This window comes from Oreochromis aureus, linkage group 19 (assembly GCF_013358895.1).
Source record: "Oreochromis aureus strain Israel breed Guangdong linkage group 19, ZZ_aureus, whole genome shotgun sequence".
In the NCBI taxonomy this organism is placed as follows: Eukaryota; Metazoa; Chordata; class Actinopteri; order Cichliformes; family Cichlidae; genus Oreochromis; species Oreochromis aureus.
Genome location: NC_052960.1, coordinates 1,044,850 through 1,067,370, shown reverse-complemented (window position 1 = coordinate 1,067,370; position 22,521 = coordinate 1,044,850). Strand labels below are relative to the sequence as shown.

The 22,521-nt window shown below is 47.2% G+C and overlaps 1 protein-coding gene across 1 annotated transcript; it reads right to left on the bottom strand.

Annotated features, from left to right (window-relative positions):
- Nucleotides 1-2,885: 2,885 nt before the first annotated feature.
- On the bottom strand, nucleotides 2,886-19,703 carry LOC120434950. Its single transcript, XM_039603623.1, has 5 exons — nucleotides 19,496-19,703; nucleotides 12,827-16,872; nucleotides 11,371-11,494; nucleotides 9,083-9,955; nucleotides 2,886-8,031 (listed from the first exon to the last, which is right to left on the bottom strand). The coding sequence occupies exons 2-5, from the start codon at nucleotides 16,251-16,253 to the stop codon at nucleotides 7,458-7,460; spliced, it is 4,998 nt and encodes a 1,665-aa protein (XP_039459557.1). The 5' UTR covers nucleotides 16,254-16,872; nucleotides 19,496-19,703; the 3' UTR covers nucleotides 2,886-7,457.
- Between the last annotated feature and the right edge of the window lie 2,818 nt (nucleotides 19,704-22,521).

The window sequence follows — 22,521 nt, the reverse complement described above, 5'->3', positions numbered from 1 at the left end:
ATCAACTTTAGTCTTTATTGTACAATAATGCGCTTCAACAAGGCTTGGGAATATGGCACACGAAAAGATTTCACATAAATCATTTTCCAGCTAAGAATCTGTCTCAGGTCTTAATCGCTAAGCTTTACCAGTGATCAGCGTCGATATGAACAGCAAAGTATTACACGTACAGCCTGATTTTACAAAAGTCAGCAGAGGATGTGGTTTTTATCCATCACAGTGAAACTAGATGTCTTGCCACAGTTTGATGCAACAGAAATTCAAAGGTCGATAAAGTTCGTCTGACTCGTCTGTCCGTTCGGTCCAGTTACTGAGCTTTTGTTCTTCGATCAGACTGTGAAGCAGCAGGTTAGAAAACGTTCCAGTGAGATGCAGGTTTTCAGCTGAAACACGTCAAAGAGCCAATAGTTTAATAAAGAAATAAAGAATCCAGGTAATATGGATTAATCAATGAACAGTGTCACATAAACAGCCATTTCTCGGTCCTCGGCCTGAACACAGGGTCAGGACAAACATGCAGAGTGGGTCACCACGCAAATAGTTTTATCATGCCCCGTCACATCTTTGCAAGAAGAAAGAGTCGGCTTCAAGGAACAGCTCAGCTGGAGCTGGCGGCGAATCACCGAGAAACTGCCCGAAGCCCGACTGTGGAGCTGCAGGGGAAACTGGATCTGCAGACTCCATCCGCAGCTGTTTTCACATCGTTTTTATAGAATCAAAGGGCCAGGATCACAGCAGCGCATACGGCCCACCCCTCCACGTTTATATATTGCTTATGTGTGAAAAGTGGGTGGAATGTGTTCCAGATCCCGATTTGCACGATGTGAGGCTGGCTTAGAAACAAAGTGAGCAAAGAAGGTGTGATTATTTAAATTCAGCCAGTCTCTCCTTCAAGCTCGGCTCCGTGTGCACCTCTGGACCTTTCCCGGGATGTCCGGTTCAGAGCACGTCTACAACGAAGACTCAGAGACCCGACAGAGTCCACAGGCCGAGCACGAGGGTGAAGTGAGACTGTGCAGGGGTCATTTATGAGCTTGTGGGTCTCTACATGCTGCTGGGATATTTTTAACCTTAAAAATTCTTCCTAACAGCCCCCTGAGGGTCAGCGCCTCTGATGGAAGAACATCAGCACAGCCATCGTTCACTGCACGCCGCCTCCTCGTCTCTGACACGAAGAGTTTGGGTCAGTGGAAAGAATGTGGCGTGCAGCTCAGAGGCAAAGTGCAGACTGAAGTCAGAACCAGACGCACAGTAATGATCGAAACAGGAAGTGGTGATCGAAACGGGAAGTGGTCCAGAGGTGCACAAGGAGGCAACTCTGAAAGGAGTCCCGCTGATTGCACTTTGTGTGACGAGACCTCGGATCGATGAAACAGGCACGACTTCACAGACCTCCCAGCGTCCGCAGAGGCTAAAGCAGCAAAATGTGAACGCTTTGGGTAATCTGATTATTTAAAGATTTCAAGTAAAACAAGCACTCCTTTACTGATTTATGACAAAGCCTCTCCAAATACCTCCATTGCTTTCACGGCAACAGCTGAGAGCTGCTGATTCTGATTGGCTGGCAGCTGCACGCTGGCGCATACGCGTGTGTTTTTTGGGAGGAAACAGCGAGTCTCCGCTAAAAAGCTCAGAGCGAGCGCCGTTTGAACAGAAAAGATAATCACGTAATTAGAATTTGCAGGTCTGAGCGACAGCTGCAGGGCGAATGCGAGCAGGACTGCAGAATGAAACGAGGCGACGTGGAGGAGGACGAGACACAGACGTGTGACACAGAGAACGAGCGACAGAGTCTGTGACCGCCATCAGTGGAAGATTCTGCTCTCTTTGACTAAATATAATGTTTACAGAGCTAGTGGTCACAGCGGCTGGAGCAGATTACGTTTACGTTGTGCAGGAAAGTGATGACACGGTGCTGCTGTGCAGTGAAAGCTAAAATCAAACTGTGTGAAAGATGGTATCAGGGGATGGTGGAGGAGACCGAGGACGGGCAGGATGAAGGTGGAGAACAAGGCTGCAGCTTGTCGGAGACAAAAACAGCCACAAAACCATTCAGACTCAGCTTGGAGATGCAATCATTCCCATGACAACGTCCTCTGCCGCTGTCGCTCAGAGCTTTAGACAACTTCAGTCTGAGCAGGGCTGCTTTTTGTTCATGTAACGAGGATTACATTACCATCTAAATCTCAGGCTGATTTAGATGGTAAAGAAAGGTCCTACTATACAAGCAGGACTCGGTGAATCTGGGGAGGAAAAACTCCCTTTTAACAGGAAGAAACTTCCAACAGAATGAGGATTGGAGAGGGGATCAGCTGAGACATAATAAAGTTTGGGAGAGAGCTAACAGGATGCAGCAGCAGCATAAACACACAGCGAGAGCATCACCAGCAGCATAACTAAGGGAGGATTCAGGGTCACCTGGTCCAGCCCTAACTATATGCTTTAGCAAAAAGGAAAGTTTGAAGCCTAATCTTGAAAGTAGAGATAGTGTCTGTCTCCTGAATCCAAACTGGAAGCTGGTTCCACAGAAGAGGGGCCTGAAAACTGAAGGCTCTGCCTCCCATTCTACTTTTAAATACTCTAGGAACAACAAGTAGGCCTGCAGTGTGAGAGTGAAGTGCTCTAATAGGGTGATATGGTACTACAAGGTCATTAAGATAAGATGGGGCCTGATTATTTAAGACCTTGTATGTGAGGAGCAGGATTTTGAATTCAATTCTGGATTTAACAGGAAGCCAATGAAGGGAAGCCAAAACAGGAGAAATCTGCTCTCTCTTTCTAGTCCCTGTCAGGACTCTTGCTGCAGCATTTTGGATTAACTGAAGGCTTTTCAGGGAGTTTTTAGGACATCCTGATAATAATGAATTACAGTAGTCCAGCCTGGAAGTAATAAAAGTGTGGAGTAGTTTTCCTGCAGCTCACTTTATCTCTTTTTCTGCTGAAACCAAACTTTAGTCTTTGTTTTTTCTTAATCATGGCAGTGATGTAGTCATGTATTTGTGTTTATGTGCAACAAATGTGATCAAATCACCACAAAGAAACAGACACAGGAAAGCCCGGGGGCAGTAGGCTCATCCCTGCACAAGTGTACTCATTCATTTCTCCTGCTAGAGGAGGTCAGTGGGACCCAGGGGGTCTCCTCACAGCTTAATTCTGCTTTTCCTGGTTAAATGATGACTTTCACGGGGATTAGGGGTGACGCTGTGCAAAAAACCCCATCCAGGAATAGTCTAACATGAGGGGTAAAAGCCTTCATCAGTCATTAACTGTGTCCTGATTAACATTCACCTCAAAGACATTCAGACAGTCCAAGCAAAAAGCTGCAGCTTTAAAAATAGAGCCATGTTAATGAAACACTCCAGTCCTCTGTGGATGTGCCGGGAAGTCTGTCACTGAACCTGACAGGTGCGTTTAAGGCCCGACCAAATCCTGTCGGTTTACACAGATCATCATCATCATCGTTGTCACTGAAGCCTTTCTGTGTGCGGCTCGCTTCAAGCTCCTCATGGCATAAAAAACATCATCTTATCCCAGCAAGGCTAAAAATCCAGAATTTCAACTCTGGGGCCAGATTTACTAACCAGGAGCATTCTGCAGGTGATCCACCAGCAGTGCACCAAATTTACACAAAGACACAGCCAGTTTAGTTCAGTAACGGGCAATGCAACCAGGCAACAGAGCAACTGAGCAACCGAGCAACAAGCAGGTCAAAAATGAGTGATGACAAAAGTGACCCAGTGCATGTGCAGATTCACATCAGTTCTACCATTTAAACCTGAACTCTCGAACAGCTGACGAACAGCTGACCTGAAGGATGCACAAACATTTCCTGACCGATCCGAGTGTTAGTGAGGTTACTGTTACTGCTCTGTGCAGCAACAAGCTGCAGGTATTTCCCTAACACAGGTCAGAGCTCCTTAAAATGACATTTTTACAAACGGTTTGATTACTCGACTGTGACACTCTGAGCTCTCTGACACTCTTAAATTTGACACTCTGAATTCAAGTTCAATAACACCAGCATAACACCACACAGGCCCAGAGACCTGGTCGGTGACTGGTTGCTGCACCTGAAACCTCCATGTGATTATTTGGATGAGCAGCAGTCGTTGAGTGTCCGCACAAAAGAGGAAAAACGTCTCCTGTGGAGTCGAACATTTTCCATTTCTCTGTTTGTACAGCGGCGCTGCAACACGAAAAACACCAACCACAGAAAATCTCCTCCAACGTAAAGGCTCTGCTGTACTGTGGCAACCAAAAGATGCAACTTTTATTGTGAAGGCGAGTTTGAGCAGCGGTTGGCGAGTGTTTGCAGACATGTCAGCAATCACGGGGACATCTGTGGGGCCGCACCCTCTTTACAGCTGATTTCAATCAGCAATTTCTGGCAAACCGGTTGGAGATGCTCATTTTTCCCTACAGATCACACATCCTATCACTACACAATCGATTATACACCTCTAAGCATATATGGAAACTTATATCATTAAAAGATTATACTGACTACTAAGTACAATTTTCCATTGACACAACCTCAGGTTGCCGGGGGTCACTGATTGGTCCCTGTGTGAGGGGCCAAGACCTTATTACAGTATCTCATCAACAGCAGCTTCATGAAAACCAGAAAAAGGTCTGAAAGTGATAAACCGTTAGTAAATCTGGCCCTCGTTCCTCATTTTCACTTTTACATCAAGAACAACAAGATTAAATGTGATTAAGGACGATTAGCCTGTCAGACCTTTATCAGCGACATCGTGCATGAAACGGACTTTCAGCCGCTCTCATCAGTGACCTGACACGTCTGCGATGTCTTTGGAAGGTGCTGCCTGTCCCATTTTTTAGCTCAGTGAATGATAACCACATTCATCGTGTAATGATTGAACAACAGGACCACTGCTGGGATGACTGGCAGCTCCACCTGCCTCCCTGCTGGGTGCACTTCGCTTTGGATTCGGAGGGAAATCTCCTGGATTGCTTTGCTTTACAGCACAAACAAAGCTGAAGCGGCGACAAACGGCGGCAGGGAGCGAGGAGAAAAACGTCTCCAGCATGTTTATCCTCCTCAGAAAAGCCAAAGATGGCAGGGGGAGGATTACGAAAGAAGTCTGCAGAAATAAACCCAGTGTGAGACAAAGACGACCAATCATCTCAGCCGTGGTCTCGCTGTTTATGGCACTTAAAACCGAACTACCTGATGATTAAAAATGTTACACATAAAACCTCTGCATGAGTCTAAGACTGCATTTACAATCAAAATCTGGCTGCATAAATAAAAATCAAACTCAGCCATTATTATACATATAAACACTCCAGCCCGCTCTCGCTGCCAGGGCGTCAAATAACGGCGTTTGTCAAACCACTGGTGTTAGAGAAACACAGACCCTTGGGTGTAAACCACAGACTGTATATAAAAGATGGACACAACCACTGTGCTAACAGTTGGTTTAACAAGCCCCATGTGGAGCCTCAGATTGAGCATTTTAGGGGAGGCCCAGCTTTCTGTACTACAACCTGAGTTAGAGATTGTATGTTATGGTCATTTTTCACATGTAGCTGAAAAAACAGTGGCTCCCTCGTGTTTCCACATTCACCTAACGAGTCAAAGCTTCCTGGTTCAGTTGTGGGAGGAGACACAAATCCCTTTGGGGTTGTGTCAAGAACAGTAAGATTCCCCCAAATCAAACATGCTGAAGTAGCTGTTTATTAAAAGAGCCCCAAACCGTAGAAGAGAGTGTAAATAAATAAATCTAATTCTTTGTCATGATTCAGTGATTTCTCAGCACTACATGCTCCCTGCCTGTCTCTGCAGCCTCTGTGTGCTGAGATCTCTGCACTGCATGTTCCATCTGTGCCACACATTAGCTGTTAATAGCGCTACATTAATTGCACCACCCTCCAGCCTGTGCCAGTCGAAGCCACCGAGGTTAGCAACCTGCGGCTGGGAGCATCACACAGACACAGATACCTACTGATCAGCGCTAAATAACATAATAAAATCCCACCAAACTGTCGCTCCGCCTTCACGGACGGTCTGTTAGTACAGTAACCTCACAGCAGCCATGTTATTGATCGGATGATGTCGTAAAAAATGCTCCAACAGTACAAAAACAGTCCAGATGTCCAGTTCAGGTGAAGCTAGCAGACAGCTAGCAGCTAGAGCCACCTGTGTCACCATCCACCTGTCAGTCAAAGAGGCCACGCCCCCAATAATCTAAACATGTGAGGTCCTAAACCACTCTCCCCCGGTGTAGGGGGGATGTAAACGTGTTTATTTCTGCTGTAAACTTTAACATGGGAGTCTATCACTGCTGGAGCCCCTGCTGGACGTTAGAGGAACTGCACATTAAGCACTGACTTCACAAGTTTTCCACTTGATTCAAACGTGCCAAGTATCCTGAAACATCCTTTCAGTGTGTCATGTTGCAAACATATGACCGCGGTATTTGGTGGATAAAACCAGCCGGCAGATTTTTATTGATCACTGCCAACTCTCCTGCTTCTACAAGTGAATTTGGCAGCTGTTTCAAATTTGACCAACACCAAAAAACACCCGACACGTATCAATGAGACACCAGCAGATTCGACAGAACAGCCGTATTTGACTCCCTTTGAATGAAGGTGCGTTAAACATAGAATATAGCATGTATCTGTAAGCATATTGCTCATTTATAACATTCACAATTTCAGTCTAAGTGATAAATAAACCATTTAAATTAAACTCTATTGTTAAATCCTTCAATTAGTTGTTCACATTCATCACACACACTCACATATATATATATATTAATACTTTGCTCAATAATTATCTCCATGTTCAAAATATATTATCACACTGTTAAATACACTGTAAACTTGGCTGTGATTATAAAACACACCATAGACTGTAGAGATCAAACTCAGCCAGTTTGTAAAAGTCCGTCTTCAAAGATAGTGCTAGACGGGGGGAGCAGGCGACACGTTTACACTCTTACATCCGTAAAACATCAGAGAGCAGCAAAAACCACTTTCTCCTACTCAGATCACTTTACGTATCACTGTGATTTAATTCCAGCATGGCTCTAATGGTATAAGATGTGAAATCAGTCTGAAGGTGGATCCTCCCTTAGAGTACATTCAGCAGAACAAAAATCCAACAGAATTATTCGGATCTGTTATTTTAACAGACGTGAACGTATGAGTGGAAAAACCAACCGACAGTCAGTAAAACTCTACAGGAACGGTGCTGTTCCTGTGAAGACCGTCCCAACTTAAAGTGATATATGATAATAACAATAACTTGTTGACTAACTGAAGAAAATGCAACGCAGCCTTTACAAGGTCATCGAAGGCAACGGCAGCAGCGAGACGCAGAATTCGGAACAGACGGGCAAAAGCTGCAGGTCTACGGGAGCTAAAGGTCGTCTCTACCTTTCTTCAGCCCATCGAAAGCTTCTACAAACAAGCTTTTCTTTCAGAACTCAGCCGGATGACGATGACGACGGTGACGATGACGAAGACGACGAAGATGAAGGGGTGGGCCTGTAGATCTCGCCACCTCCCAGATCAGTAAACCTTCCCGCCGATGACGACGTCGCCTCCCTCTCTTTGTCCTTCTTGCTTCCCGTGCACACCGACCTCTGAGCAGGTTTAAACTGCCACGTCACCTTCTTCGTCGATGACTGCTCCACAGTCGACATCCTCTTCAACGGTGGAGTGGCGGGTTGAGTTGCCGTGGGGACGGACGATGTTGCTGCCATGCTGGTGGTAACCCCGGAAACTCTCCCTGCTCTGCTGTTGTTGTTCCGGTCTTGCTCCGTAAAGAGCTCGCTCAGCACTTCGGGTTCAGTGGTTTCTCCGAATAAGTCCCAGTCGGGTTCGGCGGGCAGCCGCTTCGGACGGCCAGATTTGCTCCCGGCGGCGGAGGTCCTTGAGGAGCGGCTCGGATCGGAGTCAGACAGGTCCGAGTCCCAGTCGCTGTCCCCTGCCACTGAACCGCAACCCAGCACTGACACATCAACAGGTCCCGAACCTGAGCTCTCTGAATCGGACTCCCTAAAAAACAGAAGAGAAGGCCAGATGTACTCCAGAGATCAGAGTAACTATCACACACATTCTCTGGTACCTTCATCATTTGTGCTTTTTAAAAGCAGGCTCACTCAGACTGATGCAAATGATTGATTGGTGTGTTGGTAATCTGTGTGTGATTAAAAATCATATTGATTATTTAAAACCTTTGCCAATCTGTCTCAGAGTGATTGCAGTCAGTCTGAGTCAGACTGTGATTGGAGACAGGTTGCCTCTCACAGGGGAAGATATAACATTCAATGCAATCACTGAGCAACCACCAGTTTCTCCTGGTAACAAGGAGGCCAGCAACCTATTTTTACTCTAGTGTCACTGAGACATTAGCTGACAGCCAAAAGATAGCACAAGAAACCAAAACTGGATGGATGGATGGATGATGGATGGATGGATGGATGGATGGATGGATGATGGATGGGTGGATGGATGGATGGATGTTGGATGAATGATCGGATGGATGGATGGATGGATGGATGAATGATGGATGGATGCTGGATGGGTGGATGGATGGATGGATGGATGTTGGATGAATGATTGGATGGATGGATGGATGGATGGGTGGATGGATGGATGGATGGATGGATGGATGGATGGATGGATGGATGGATGGATGATGGATGGATGGATGTTGGATGAATGATTGGATGGATGGATGGATGGATGATGGATGGATGGATGGATGAATGATGGATGGATGATGGATGGATGGATGGATGGATGGATGGATGGATGGATGGATGGATGGATGGATGTTGGATGAATGATCGGATGGATGGATGGATGATGGATGGGTGGATGGATGGATGGATGGATGTTGGATGAATGATTGGATGGATGGATGGATGGATGATTGGATGGATGGATGGATGATTGGATGGATGGATGGATGGATGGATGGATGTTGGATGAATGATTGGATGGATGGATGGATGATGGATGGATGATGGATGGATGGATGTTTTTTCTAAATGAATACATCTCTTTCAGCTGAGAGGTGAAGTGTAGACGAGTGTATACTCACTTGCCACTGTAGGCTGTAGTTCCTGGAGGGCCCAGCAGGAGGCAGGCTGGAGCTGCCAGGTAGACAAAGCTGTCGGTGCACAGGAAATCTCCCTCTTCTGGCTTCTGTGGGGTGAGCTGCGTTGGCTTGGCGTCCCGGTTGGGGTTAGGCGGATCCACGTGCGTTTTCGTGCCGTGTGTGTGGTGGTGTATACTGTCCTTTTTCACGTCGTGGGCTTCTGTCACTGTGGTGACTTCACCTTTGGAGGCTGGTCTTGCAGACACAGCAAGGTAAACAAAGCTATCCGACTGGACGAAGGGATCTATGTCGCCACAGTCCAGTCCTGATGTTCTGATTGGCTTCTGGTTGGGATCTAGAAAGTGTTTGATTGGCTGCTTTGAAGGAGACAGAGGAAGAGGGGAGTCTATTCCCATGAGGGTGACTTTTTTCCTGGGGGGCATGTCCTCACTTCTCAGAGCCGTGGAGCTCTTAATAACGCTCTGCTCTAACGGGCTCTTGATGACTGAAACTATTCCCATCTTCCCATTCTTCCTTCTGTCCTCGCCTTCTCCCCTCTCTTCATCTTCCTCCATGTTTCCGCGCCCCGCCTCCTCCCTCTCGCCTTCGATGTCTTCCTGCGAGCATGTGTTGAGGAGCGACGGGTAGCACCATTGTAGCTCCGCGCTCTCCTCCCTCCCCCACTCCTTTAACCCTCCGTCGTCCCCATCTTTCTCCAGCGACGTGCTGCTGCTGCCCAGGTCGGAGCCACTGATTGGCTGGTCACTGTCAGAGCCGGCCTCCTCCTGGCTTTGATTGGATAAAGAGAGGAAGACGCCGCTTGAGTCGGACTCCAGCGTCAGGTTGGAGTCTGGAGAGCTGTCCTCTTTAGCAGAGCTGGAAAAAAAGAAAAGGACAGAAGGCGGTGAAGCATCCCCATGTGTGCTCTGCCCCCCCGAAGCCTTTAAAGTGATAACCCACTTTTCAGATCAAGGCCATTGATTTGTTTTAGCCGCACAGCCCCAAGACATTGGCACAGATATCCCGGATGACGGACACATCACGACAAATACACTCACTTTCTAAATTTTACTGCGGCTGTGACACGGTTTGGTTTGTGTCTTTAGTTGTAAGCCATGAGGAATGATCAGGTAGAGACAGGAAAGTTAACTGTGCAGTTTTTAATCAGTTTCTAATGAAACGTGTGACACGTGCAACAGCTTCATATGAATTATTTCATAATGATGCTGATTACAAACACAGTTACAGCAGCTCCAGGCCTCAAAGCTCAGTTTTAAGAACATAATTAGAGATCATTTAGTTGGATGACATTTTAAGCTTAAATGATTCAGCTCATCAAGGTACGGCTCGCTCTGTTCTGGGACGTTCACACAAAAGCTAATAACAGCGAATAAAACAGCAGCTCGAGTCCATTAAACAGACAGTCTGATGTTTTTATTGCTCAGTGAATATATGTGTGTGTGTATATGTGTATATCTGAAATCATATATGAATATCCAGTATTAAACTTTCTTCACAGTTCAGTCACACTAGAGTAAAAATAACCAGGAAAAATTGGTGGCTGCATTGATTTTTTTAAATAAAGTGGTTGGACAGCCAGTTTCGATTGCAAGGCGACTGCACAATCAGTCTGAGACAGACTGGCAAAGGTTTGCAAATATTGCTGTCTAATTTATGAGTGCCAACACGTTGCATCGGTCTGAGTGAGCAGAGCTCGTTTCTGCAGAACCAGACTGGACTCGACTGCATCCTGGTTATAAAAGCGAGTCTTTTTTAAGTTCAGCTGCCATCCTGCAACAACAACGTCACTGTGAAGCGGTTCCTAAATTTCAGTTTCTCACATGTGATCATTTCAAAGGCAGTGACATCACTGGATTCACTGCACAGCTGCAGTAACTTCGGTCATCAGCCGTCATTTTGACTGTAGTGTGATTCTGGCTTAAAATCAGCCTAATGTGTAATTAAACCCACCCTGTTTCTGACTATGACATCAGAATATGACGTAGTTTCATCCATGGAAATCAGTTTTTCTGATCACTTTGACACATTGTGTCCAACATCCTTTAATCTCGGCTCTGTTTTGGTCTCCTCCAGTTTAGAGAAAAAACTCTGCCCATTTAGCTGCCAGTGCTGTTTCTGCACTGGTTCCTGTTCCTGTCAGTAATCCCATTACATTCAAATACGCCTAAATCTGTCCTCAGTTTATGAGACACAGGACAGGCCTTTGAGGGGCGGAGATATGGCTGATCCTGGATTTTAGCCTTCTGCAGTGACACGTTTAGATTCCTTACCTTGTGGCAGCGGTGGACGTCCCAGCAGATTTGGTTGACCAGGAGCCGGGCGGTCTGTCAGCGTCTGTAGCCGGTGAGGCCGTAGTACTGAGCTCCAAGCTGACCTGGGACCTGCTGCCCACCCCTGAAAAGAACATCACATATTTACCTTTTTAAACAGAGAAACAGTTATAATCAGTGCATCCTGCCTTTTCTTCCCCACTGTTTTCTATTCGAGGCTTTCTTTGGTTCCTGGAAGGATCTAAGCAAAGCCGCCGCCGCTGCTCACATGACAATCAAGCAGAAACGCTCCTGTTTTAAAGCCCTGACTTTTCCTTTATGGAGCAGTGAATCTGTCACTGCTGCTACAGTTCATGAAGCATTTCCAAATCTCCACGAGGGGCAGGGTCACACCACTCCCTGCTGTGCTGAACAATTATCACTGCTTTTTATATTTTACATTTACATGCAGGAATATTCATCGACACAACTTTGCTGCAAGTGGCTGCACACCTGAAGCTGCAGTTCCTCTACGGTCCAGCAGGGGCTCCAGCAGTGGGAAACAGCTTGGCTCAGGTTTGCCTCCCACAGCAGCGTTCCCAACAGTTTTTCAGTTCCTCACTGCAAACTGTTAAAACCTCCTTCATAAACAGGCTTTTGTGAAGCTTTTATAAAGTTTCCATAGATGATTAATCTTCTCTATTATTGACTTTTGTTTGTGTTTCTTCTTTTCGGCTCTTTTTATGTCTTTTAAATGCTTTGCTGCTGTTTCTTCTAAATTCTCTGAATAAATACATCGATCGGAGGAGCAGGTTTCTGGCACCAGCTCACCACCTCCTGTTTTGGTCCAATAATTCACAGCCAGCATCACAGCTAAACTCTGAGTCACAAACAATACAGAACAGCGACTGAAATCCAAAACCTGCTCAGCGTCTGCAGCGTGATTACACCGACGGAGCACAAACATCGAACACAGAAGCATCTTTATGCGGGCTTCATTTTAAAGGGATTAAACACCTGTTGTTATAAACAGAAATAAAGAAATACAGCGTAAAAATCTGAAAATGTTATCCCGACTGACTCGATTTGGTTTGTGTTTTATTGGAGCCAAATTCATTTTAATTTGGAACAAGAAGTCAGCGTGTGACTGCGATGACAGATGTTTCATTACTTTCATCCACCATGTTTTGGACTATAAATCCACTTGTGTGGGTCAAATTTCTGCCGCCTCCTCCGAACTCGTGTTTCTTTGTCTCCACCTGTCTTGTTCCCAGTCAGCTCTCAGCTAACAAGGTGGTGTTCACCTTCATCCTGCCTGCATCGTGTTCATCAGTAAGCGTCACTGACTCCTGTGTTTGTATCATCTAACTCATCATGTGATGCTTCAGGCTGCCAGCATGTTTGTCAGGTGTGATTTCTAAAGCGGCGTGAACGTCCGTGTTGAGTGTGAGTTCCTGCAGGTGTGTGTGGTGTTTACCTGTGTGCAGGGCAGCCTTCTCTCTCTGAGGCCCGGGGTGAGTTTGGTACATATCCGCTCGCTCCCTCTGAGGCTCCAGGAGCGCTGGGTACGTTTCCTGATTGTGGGGGTGAGACAGGTCGAGGTGCTCCAGGTCAGCGTCCAGCTCCCGGGCTCTCCTTTCCAGCTCCGTCAGGCTGAGCTCTGAGGCGGCTGAGGACGGAGGGTGGGATCCTCCGAACCCGATGGGGGGTCGGAGGAGAGGCCAGCGCTGCAGGGAGCCCGAGAGGGAGTCTGTATCGCCTCCTGCTCCTCCTCCTGCTCCTCCTTTATCCCAGCCGTCATCCCATAAAGTGTTGACCATCTCAAGGACAGCATCCCAGCTCTCCACCCCTCCTTCCTCGCCAAGTGTGCCTCCTTCTCCTCCCTCCACCTCTCCTTCTTTCTGTAATGTCACCACCACCTCCTCCTCCTCCTCCAAGCCTCGCCCAGCAGTTTCATCCTTTATCTTCATACTTTTCTCCTCCACTTTGTCAGGAGTTATCTCGATATCTCGGCCTTTTTTCGCTTCCTTGTACTTCTTTGCTTTGTCTTGGACTTTCTCTTCGACTGCCATCTCTGCTCTTTCTCGTTTTGTTTCCTCCACCAGCCCCACCCTAACCTTCTCTTTGTCCTTCTCCACTTTCTCCTCCTTTCTGTCTTTCTCTTCTTTCCTCTCTTCCTTCCCTTTCCTCTCCTCCTCAGTCTTGTCTCCTTGTTTTTCCTTGCTCCTGGATCTCTTTGGCTCCTCCTGCTCTCTGCAGATTCTCCAGTGCTCCAAGTTCTGCTCCTTCAGTGAAGCCCTGCCCACCAAACTGGACCCCAGCCCCGGCTCCTGATGGGAGGGCTCTTTGAGCGAGCATCGCCCCACAATACTGGTGGAGTTTGTTATATTTGATAAAGGGTTCTCTGAGAAGTGACCTGCACGGAGGTGGCCGAGTGGGCGTCTCTTCTCCAGCGCAGAGAGGACGGAGGGGAGGGGGGGAAGGATGGGGAGATTGTGGAGCGCTCCGCCTTGACGAACGGTCCTCTTTCTCACAATGATTCGGCGAGGCCACGTGGACTCGATGCCTTCAGCTGGCCCCGTTGATTCGAGGTTTCCGAGCGCCCTGCTCTGCCGCGGGCTGACCACGCCTGGCCGCAGCCCTGTGGCAGTGCCTGGTCGAGTCCTGGAGCTGGACTTGGAGGATTTGGACTTCTTGGATCGTGAACTTTTCTCCACATGGCTGGATTCGGTTTTATCAATGTTGAAAGTCTTTTTCTCAGGTTGATCTGCAGCAGGAAGCTCAGTTTTATCTTCAGCCACAGCGCTGGTTGGATCCTTATCTGCGGTCTTGGTGCTGTTCTTGACTTCAGTGTCAACCCCGCGCTCACTGTTAGTCTTATTTCCTGTCTCACTGCCAGCTCCACCTTCTACTGCTGCCTCAGGCTTAGACGTAGGAGCAGTCTTAACATCGGTCTCAGGTTTTTCCTCCACCCTGAACTCTGCTGCTGCAACAACTTCCTTATTCACTTTAGCTACGTCAGCTTCTGCCTCACTCTGTCTCTCCACCTGCTTTGAAGTTGCCTTAGCCTCCACCTCTGCTCCTCCCTGTGGCTTCATCCCTGAACCACATCCAGCTGCAGGATCTGCTCTACCTCCAGGCTCAGCCCTGCTCTCAGTCACATTTGAGGGTGTAGCTTCAGCGATTGGTTCTGGTTTCGCTACAGCCCTTCCTGGTCTTTCTCCACTCTTTGATGACCCAGTCCTGTGTACCTCCTTGTTTGCAGATGGAGCCATATTTTCCCTCTCCACCCCAGACTGCACTTTTCCTTCCAAATCCCGCCCCCCTGGTCTTGTTTTCACCTGGGAGCCCATCCTCGTTTCGTTTTTAACGCTAGCCCTGGATCCGTTGTCATACTTGCTCCAGCTCTCAGCACGATGGTGTTCTTGTATTCCTGCCCTCATTTCAGCCTCCATCACATTTCCACCCCCAACCTCGCTCACTAACCTCGGCCCACACCCAGATTTACTATCAACCAACACCAAACCCACGCTTCCATTGTCGTATTTGGAAACCATGCCCCCGCCCACACCTTCAGGACCGACCTTTGACCCAGCTCTGTTCCTACCCACCGCCCCGGTGCCCATTCTGGGGGCAGCACTGGGCGAGGGTGAAGGAGAGGGCTGGGGGAGCAGTAATGGCGTGGTGTCGAGACCCTGGTCGGACTCCAGAAACACCGAGTCTCTGTCCGAACGCAGAGGAACTGGTCGGCCATACCCGAAGGTCGCGAAAGATGTTTCCCTCCTCTCCCGTTCCCGTGCTCGCTCCCTCTCCAGCCTTCCTCTCTCCCTCTCTCTTTCCCATTCTCGCTGAGCCCACCCTCGCTCCATCTCTCTCTCTCTCTCCCTCTCCCACTCCCTTTCTCGCTCGCTGCGTCCCCATCCTCCTCCTCCTCCTCCTCCTCCTCCTCCTCCTCGATCCCTGAGGTCCTGCTCCAGGTCGTGAGCAGACAGTTGGACCAGCGGGGAGCGGTAAGGGGATCTCCTCAGCTCGTGGGGGGGTGACAGCCTGAGGCTCTGTGTTTGGGAGTAATGCCTGGGCTGGATCACGTGGGGAGGTGAACAGCGTAAACTCTGAGTCTGACTGGGTCGAGGTTTGGCGGGGGAGAAGAACACCGGAGTGTGGTAGCCCGAGGAGAGAGGGGAGCCGGAGAAGGGAGAAATGAGGGGGGAGGTGAGAGAGGAGGACTGCCCCCCAGCCGGAGGGTAGTGGCCCGGGTTTAGATATCCACCTCCTCTGTCCATCATTTCAGATGTAGTCAGCTCCAGACACTCCAGGTGCTTCGGAGGCGTGAGGACTTTCCAGGAATGTCGACCATCTCGGCTCTTTGTGCTGTCTCCATGGTGATGGTGGTGGTGATGGTGGTGTTTCTTTGAGGAGGAGGAGGACACCCCCGGAGCTGAGAATGAAGACACAGAGGGAGAAACCGATCGGTTGAACCGCCCCGGCGAATGACAGCCACCGTCATCTCCGTCCTGACCGCCAAGCTTCAGCGAATCATAGATGGCTCGCTCGTCCAGGCGCCGCACGAAGGAGGGGTTTGGCGTTAAAGACCGGGGCTGCGAGTCAAACATGTCGGGGGGCGCTCTGCTGACTCGGAGTGAGCCACTCGTAGAGTAGCTGAAACTGCCCTCACCGCAACCGTCTCGCCGTATGGACCCTCCAGGGTGGTGGTGGTGATGGCTGTCAATCTGCTGATTGATGCACATGGTGTCATAAATGGATCGCTGGGGTATGTAGCCATCCCCGTATCCCCCCTCCATCCCCCCATCTCGCCCTCCCACTCCACCATCCCCAATTCCATGTTTCTCCAGGCAGCAAGAGCTTTTCCTGAAACACCCGGGACGGCTGAGAGGCTTGCCCATGATTGGTTGGATGGCTGAGGGTGGGAGGGGTTGGTGGGAGTCACGGGTGAAGCTTGAAGAGCGAATTGTGAAGTCGTTAATTTGACTAAATCTAAAAGAAAAATTCAGGCAGTGAAGGACGCATGGCAGCTGGGTTTGAGACGGCCATGCCAGAATAAAACGTCACATTCAAAAACATGTTCCTGAAGCGTGTTCTCTCTGTTTTAATGAGAAGTCAGAAGCATCTCTCTGATGATCAAAGTATGACACTCCTGCAACAACGTGGCCCTCCCGTCAAATAATCCATGACATAACAACGGTGCAAACAACATGAGGAATCCGACTCGGAGAAATATTCCAAACAGCTTTCGGAAAACGGCAAGAAAAGATGAAACGGGTCCAGTTTTTATGTCCACACAGTTTCTGTTTTTAGCTCATCTTCTCTCCCACTCTCCCCCCGATGTGCCTGCATTTGTATTTATTCTGGCTGTTTATTGTTCTACGTGTTTGTTCGGAGCCAATTAAATCTTCATCCAGCAGACCGGCAGTCCGTCAGACAGAGCGACGGTGGATGGACGACTGAATCCAGTCAAAGCCTCTCTTCTCATTCTGGACATGCTCGATGATTAGCTTCGTCTGGCTGTGGAGAGAGAAAGCAAATAAAAATAATTTGAATGGAAAAGAGCCTGAAAAAGTCTCTCCATATGTATCAAAGTCAGTTAGCAGGATATTAGGTAATAATAGCAATGAACACACAATTACAGGGACTCTCATTCAGTTTGACACTAGAAATTCCTTCATTGGTGGTGCTGCACACAGTCCTGTGAGAAAAATGACCCTAACTGGGCTTGAGACTAGCCTGGATATGGCCTTTACTCTGCAGGGAACCTCTAAAGAAAGATGCATTTAGGTTGTGTTGATATTGGAGCTTGACCACTCTCAGGAAGTTAAAGTCTGTATTCGATTTCAAGTTTAAACTGAGAGCGTTTCTCTAAAACTTTCCTCTGACAGTGCCTGCAGAGCATCTGACAAACTCAGGGGAGCAGTGTGCTGTCCAGAACATAGTGAACCATGTCCTCTAGTCTACAGAGTGCTGCAGAAATGAAACCCCATCCACATATAAAGAAATTCACTCGTCCTGCATCACTTTGTGGCTGACAGGTGGCTGTCAGTGGACGTTCCAGGATTTGGTTGGATAGGTAATCCGCTAAAGTCCTGCAACAGACTGGCAACCTGTCCGAGGTGTATTCCACCTCCAGCCTGTGACAGATGGAATATGCTCCAGTGGAAGAAGATGGATGGAAATGTATTTAAGTCCCCGTCATGTGTCAGTCGGCACCATCTTTTACTGTTGTGAGTAGTCATTTCAGTGACTCCCCTCAAAACTGAGATAATTCAAGCTAAGCTGAGGTAATTCAATGAAGTTTGAAAATATAGGTCACTGCTGGAGCTTAAACCTGACCAAGTATTTTTGGAGCCTCACACTAACCCTCTACCCTATCTAAATACAATCAGGTACTTTTGGCTCCTATACCTACTAGTATACGTTTACTCTAGTAGATTAGGTTTTTTCCTGAGACTAACAAGAGATAACTCATCAACTCGTTAGGTTTCAAAATCATTAAATTGTTGGGCTTAAACAAAAATCTCCTAGTCTAAAGCTAACCTGGTACTTTTTTAGCCTAAACATAACTGAGTACTTTTTGATCTTAAACACAACCAAGTATTTCCTGCCCTAAAGCTAACTTAGTATAATTGAACCTAAAGGTAACCGCATACTCGTGGTGCTTAAACCAGGAGTATTATTAGCCTAAAACTAACCAAGTACTTCCTGATCTAAAGCTAAGCCAGTATTGTTTTTAGCCTAAATGTGACTGAGTACTTTTGGAGCTTAAACCTAATGAAGTACTTTTGTTGCCTTCACTTGAGTACTATTGCTCTAGTATGAAAGTTATGTTTAGCTAACCATAGCTACTTCTTGAGCCTAAACATAGCTGAGTATTGTTTTGGTCTACATGTAACTGAGTACTTTCAGCCTAAACCGAGTCAAATAGTTTTGGTGCCTCAGTGTAAGCAAGTGCTTTTTACCTAAACAGACTGGACACTACTTTTTGTGCCTGAAGCAAATGAAGTCGAGTCTAAAAGCAAGCTTGGGACTCGAGTCCTGACCTCGTGTGTCACAGCTGAGAGTTGCATATTTAAACCCGGCTCATTCGCACACTCACCGGCACCAACATCCACAATTACAGAGGTGCTAACATCATCCTGGCCACTTGCTGGTGCTATTAAAAAAAGGCTGTTTAGCTAAACTCCGTGGATATTTTACACAGGTATAGTTCTTACAGCCTAAAAGGTGAGATGTCCTTTCAGGACAATGATGTTAATGCAGCACCAGCTGCTTTAACGTTCGATGAAAATAAATTTAAGATGGCGTCAATATTCCTGCGAATGATCCATTTTAATATTAGAGCTGATTTTCCATTTTTGGTTTCAGGTTTAATGTACTAAAGTGGTCCATCACATAGCATTCGTTTGCGCCTCATAGACTTTCACAAACAGGACGTATTGAGCCCAAGTCTAATTATTAAAACTCAGGGTAACTATGTCTGCCCTGCCAGTAAAAGGTGCATACTTTAAGGTGCAATCTCAGGAGAAATCCAGTGTTTTTTATATAATAATCTCCAAGTGGATGACGAATGAAAATAGAATTACATAAAATAAATGAACTGCTCCTCCTGCACCTGATTTTGGTCCTTGTTAAATTAAACCTCGGTTACCTGAGGAGGTAAAGTCCGGGTGACAAACTGTACCAGTAAACGTACAATAAGCTACTTGATTTTCTGCAAAAGGCTGTTGAAATGTTGACATCCAGCACACAAACTGAGAGATGTGCTAACCTCAGAACCACAGCAGGCGAAAAAAGTTCAAATCACAATTTACAGATTCACAAACTGAATGTGGAGAACTTGTCATCTCCACATGAAGAGAACTGATTGACTCGTGTTCTGAAAAACATCTTCAGAAAGCTTTTCACAGTCCTCGCACTCATACCCGTCTCCAGCGCGGCGGTGAGCACTCGGGGCTGTCTAATTTCCATCAGCCGTCAAAGAAGCCTATTGATAGTTGAGAATAATTCCAGGTCTCTCTAGCTCTTTCAGCCTTCGTTCTCAAGCATCCTCTCCCTCTCTCCTCTCCTGCTCTCTTTCATCGCTGCCACCGCCACCTGCTCTATTTTCCAAACCAATCAATAGAAAAGCCAGAACCTTATCAGCGTGGTCACAGTCAGTCAATCCACTCCGTCGATCTCAGTCCCATCCCGCTGGCGTGCTGTCATCCCGCTTCAAATCAGCATCCTCGTTTGTTTTTCTTAACTGGCATCTCTGCCCTGTCGCCGCTCTCTCTCTTTATCTCTGCTGTTTTTCTGTCTCTCTCTCTCTCTGCTGTGAATCATGCCTTCTGTCAGTGGAAGGTTTTTTTGACAAGCGCTCTCTCTGCCAGCCAACACACCAACGCAAACCCTCCTCCTCCTCCTCCTCCTCCTCTCCCTTTCACTCTCTCTCCCTACTAGCTTTTCTTCTCCTCGACTCAGCCTCCCTCCCTCCCGTTTGCACTCCACACAGCTTCGGGGCTTTAAGAGCTTTGGAGCTGCAAAGAGACCAACTTCTCCTCTCCATCTGCCTCTCTTTTCTTTCCATCTCATCCCTCGTTCATCATCACTCTTTATCTCTCCCCTTCTCTCATTACCTTCTAGATTTAGTTTGACCTGAGTGGGTTACCCGTGGGAAATCATCGCCATCATACGTTTTAGAAATGAGGCAACGAAGGAGAAAGAAGGACAGTCAGATCTATCTATCTATCTGTATATCTATCTGTTCTGTATCTATGCTTCGGACTCCCACACTCTCTTTCTTCCCTGGCTCGCTCCATCCCTCTTGTAGCCCTCTCAGTTTGCCCTCTACCTCCCACTCTTCACCTCCGCGTTAATGCAACAACACGCATCGGTGTGGAGGCGGCAGGGAGAGTGAGAGAGACACACAAAGAAACAGCAACAATGGGTACGCACATTACTGTACACTGCAATTTAAAAGCATCATCATCAGCGGCAGCGTTTGACCATAAACAGCTGTGGATGGGTTTATTTTTTACCACCAGGAGACATAATGCACGCCTGTACCTGTGTGGTACGACAGGTACGCGCTCTGCACGCGCTCTGTTTGGTTCCATTTTGTGGTGAATGAATAGAAGAGGAAATGTTCACCATGTTTGGGCAAAATAAGAATTAAATAACACACGTTAATAAACGGAAAAGAGCCACCCACAGCAACACAAATTTCCTCCACTAAAGAGAAGAAAATGTCAGCGTGCTGCCCACGCGCTTTGATTGACAAGTGAGCTCAAGAGATCAGAAACGCGCCGCAGTCACACTTTAAAACCTCTGCCAAGGCTCCACTTTAGTAAAAGCTTTTCCTCATTTCCTCTCAGGAAGCTGCTCTGCTGCAGCTGGATGTTCATATTAAACACGGCTGATTTCAAATAATGACATCACTGCGAGTGCAAGCGAGAGTTTTGACTTTTCCATCTGTATGATGTCATAGAAGGGGCGTGTCGTTAATATGGTCGTCATGCAGGTCTATAGAGGTTTGAACCATCAGTTACCAGGGAAACATGATTATTCCCTGGCTGGTTGGCGAGTGGTTGGTGATTGGTTGCTGGAGTTTGCTGTGAAATCATTGGCTAAAACCAGAGGTCTCTGTAGTTTGCATGGAAGACGCAGACTGGGTGAAAATTGTTTCGCTTAATGCGCTTTATAATCCGAAAAATACGGTAACTTCTACCTTCCTTTAGCATGAAGTCCAACTTTTGTGCGATGGTTTGCATCTTCCTCTGCCTTTTGGGTGCTACCGCAACCTTTAGTCGACAGTGTTGTGTTTGTTGGGGAGAAAACTTACAAGCATACAGTGCAGCTCTTTAGAGTCACACTGCTAAGATTTATGTTTGACAAGCTGAACGCATTCTGTACTGTACAGGAGACACGGCACGAGGTTGATTGACAATGGTCTACAGCCAATCAGGGCGCAGAACACAATGCGCTGTACAAAACAAACAAACAAAAAAACATGCTAAATTGCAAAAAAAATCTGCGAAAGGTGAACCGCGTTATAGCGAGGGACCACTGCATAACAAAATATTTAAAAAGTTAAAAACATGTTTTTTAAAGTGTCTTTTGAAGTTTGCTGTAAGAACTTTTACTCTGAAGCTGGATTTTGTCATTTCTCATTTCTCATGGAAAAAAGTTTCATGACTGCTCGGCTGTTAGTTAGCAAATATTTGCAGATAAGTCAGTGTCTGCCACACAGACTGTGGGCAACCAAACCATCACAGAGCCAATCAAAGATAGAAGCAGGAGAGATGAGCTTCCTCTGGTTTCAACTTTAGAGAGAGAGGGTGAGGAGGGGCTCAGAGTAGACCACTGCTCCTCAAAGGGGCCAGCTGAGGAGGTTCAGGTGTCTCCTTGATGCCTCGTGTCCGTATTTCCTGGAAACTCCTCACTGCCCATTTAGAAGAGCTGGAGGAAGTGGGTGGGGAGATGGAGGCCGGAGCATCCCTGCATGGATGGATGGATGGATGGAGCACTTTCCCGAATCCATTACTGCAGTGAGGCTATTTAGGCTCACTAAGTATTTAGCCAGTGGATGGTTCTGAAAGCCAGCAGGAGACCTCACTGCACAGTCGAACATTAAGGCAGCAGTTAACATGCATTAGACTGATTTCATTTATTCTTTGGAGGGAAAATCTTTTCTAAAAATGTATTTCATTAAAACTGGGCCAGTCGTCTCCGTGACGCTCGTGTGATTGACACACAGACTGACTCACACTCGTCTTTATTATTATGCTGGCTTGCAATGTGAGCTCGAGCGGTGTTGACTCTGCGTGTCTGCTGAGACGTGATGGACAGAAACGTTCGTCTGTTTGAGAGCAGCCTGTAAATCTGTGTGCACACTGCACAGCTGTGCATGCTGGGCTTCATAAGAGGAACATCTGTGAGAGCATGAAGCCCCGGCGAAAAGTAAGCTTTAAGTGTGAGGAGCTTAGTGCTTCTCTATTTTCATATCTACACCTTTACGTGAAGTTTTCAGTCCTCAAAAAGTCATAACTGAAGAACTGTGAGGGCAGCGGTAGCAGGGAGCATTAGCTGATAACTCCACCCTCACATCCAAATATGGACATTTCCTGAAACACAAAAACAACACGGCAGCATCCAAAACACGACCTCTGAATCTTAAAAATC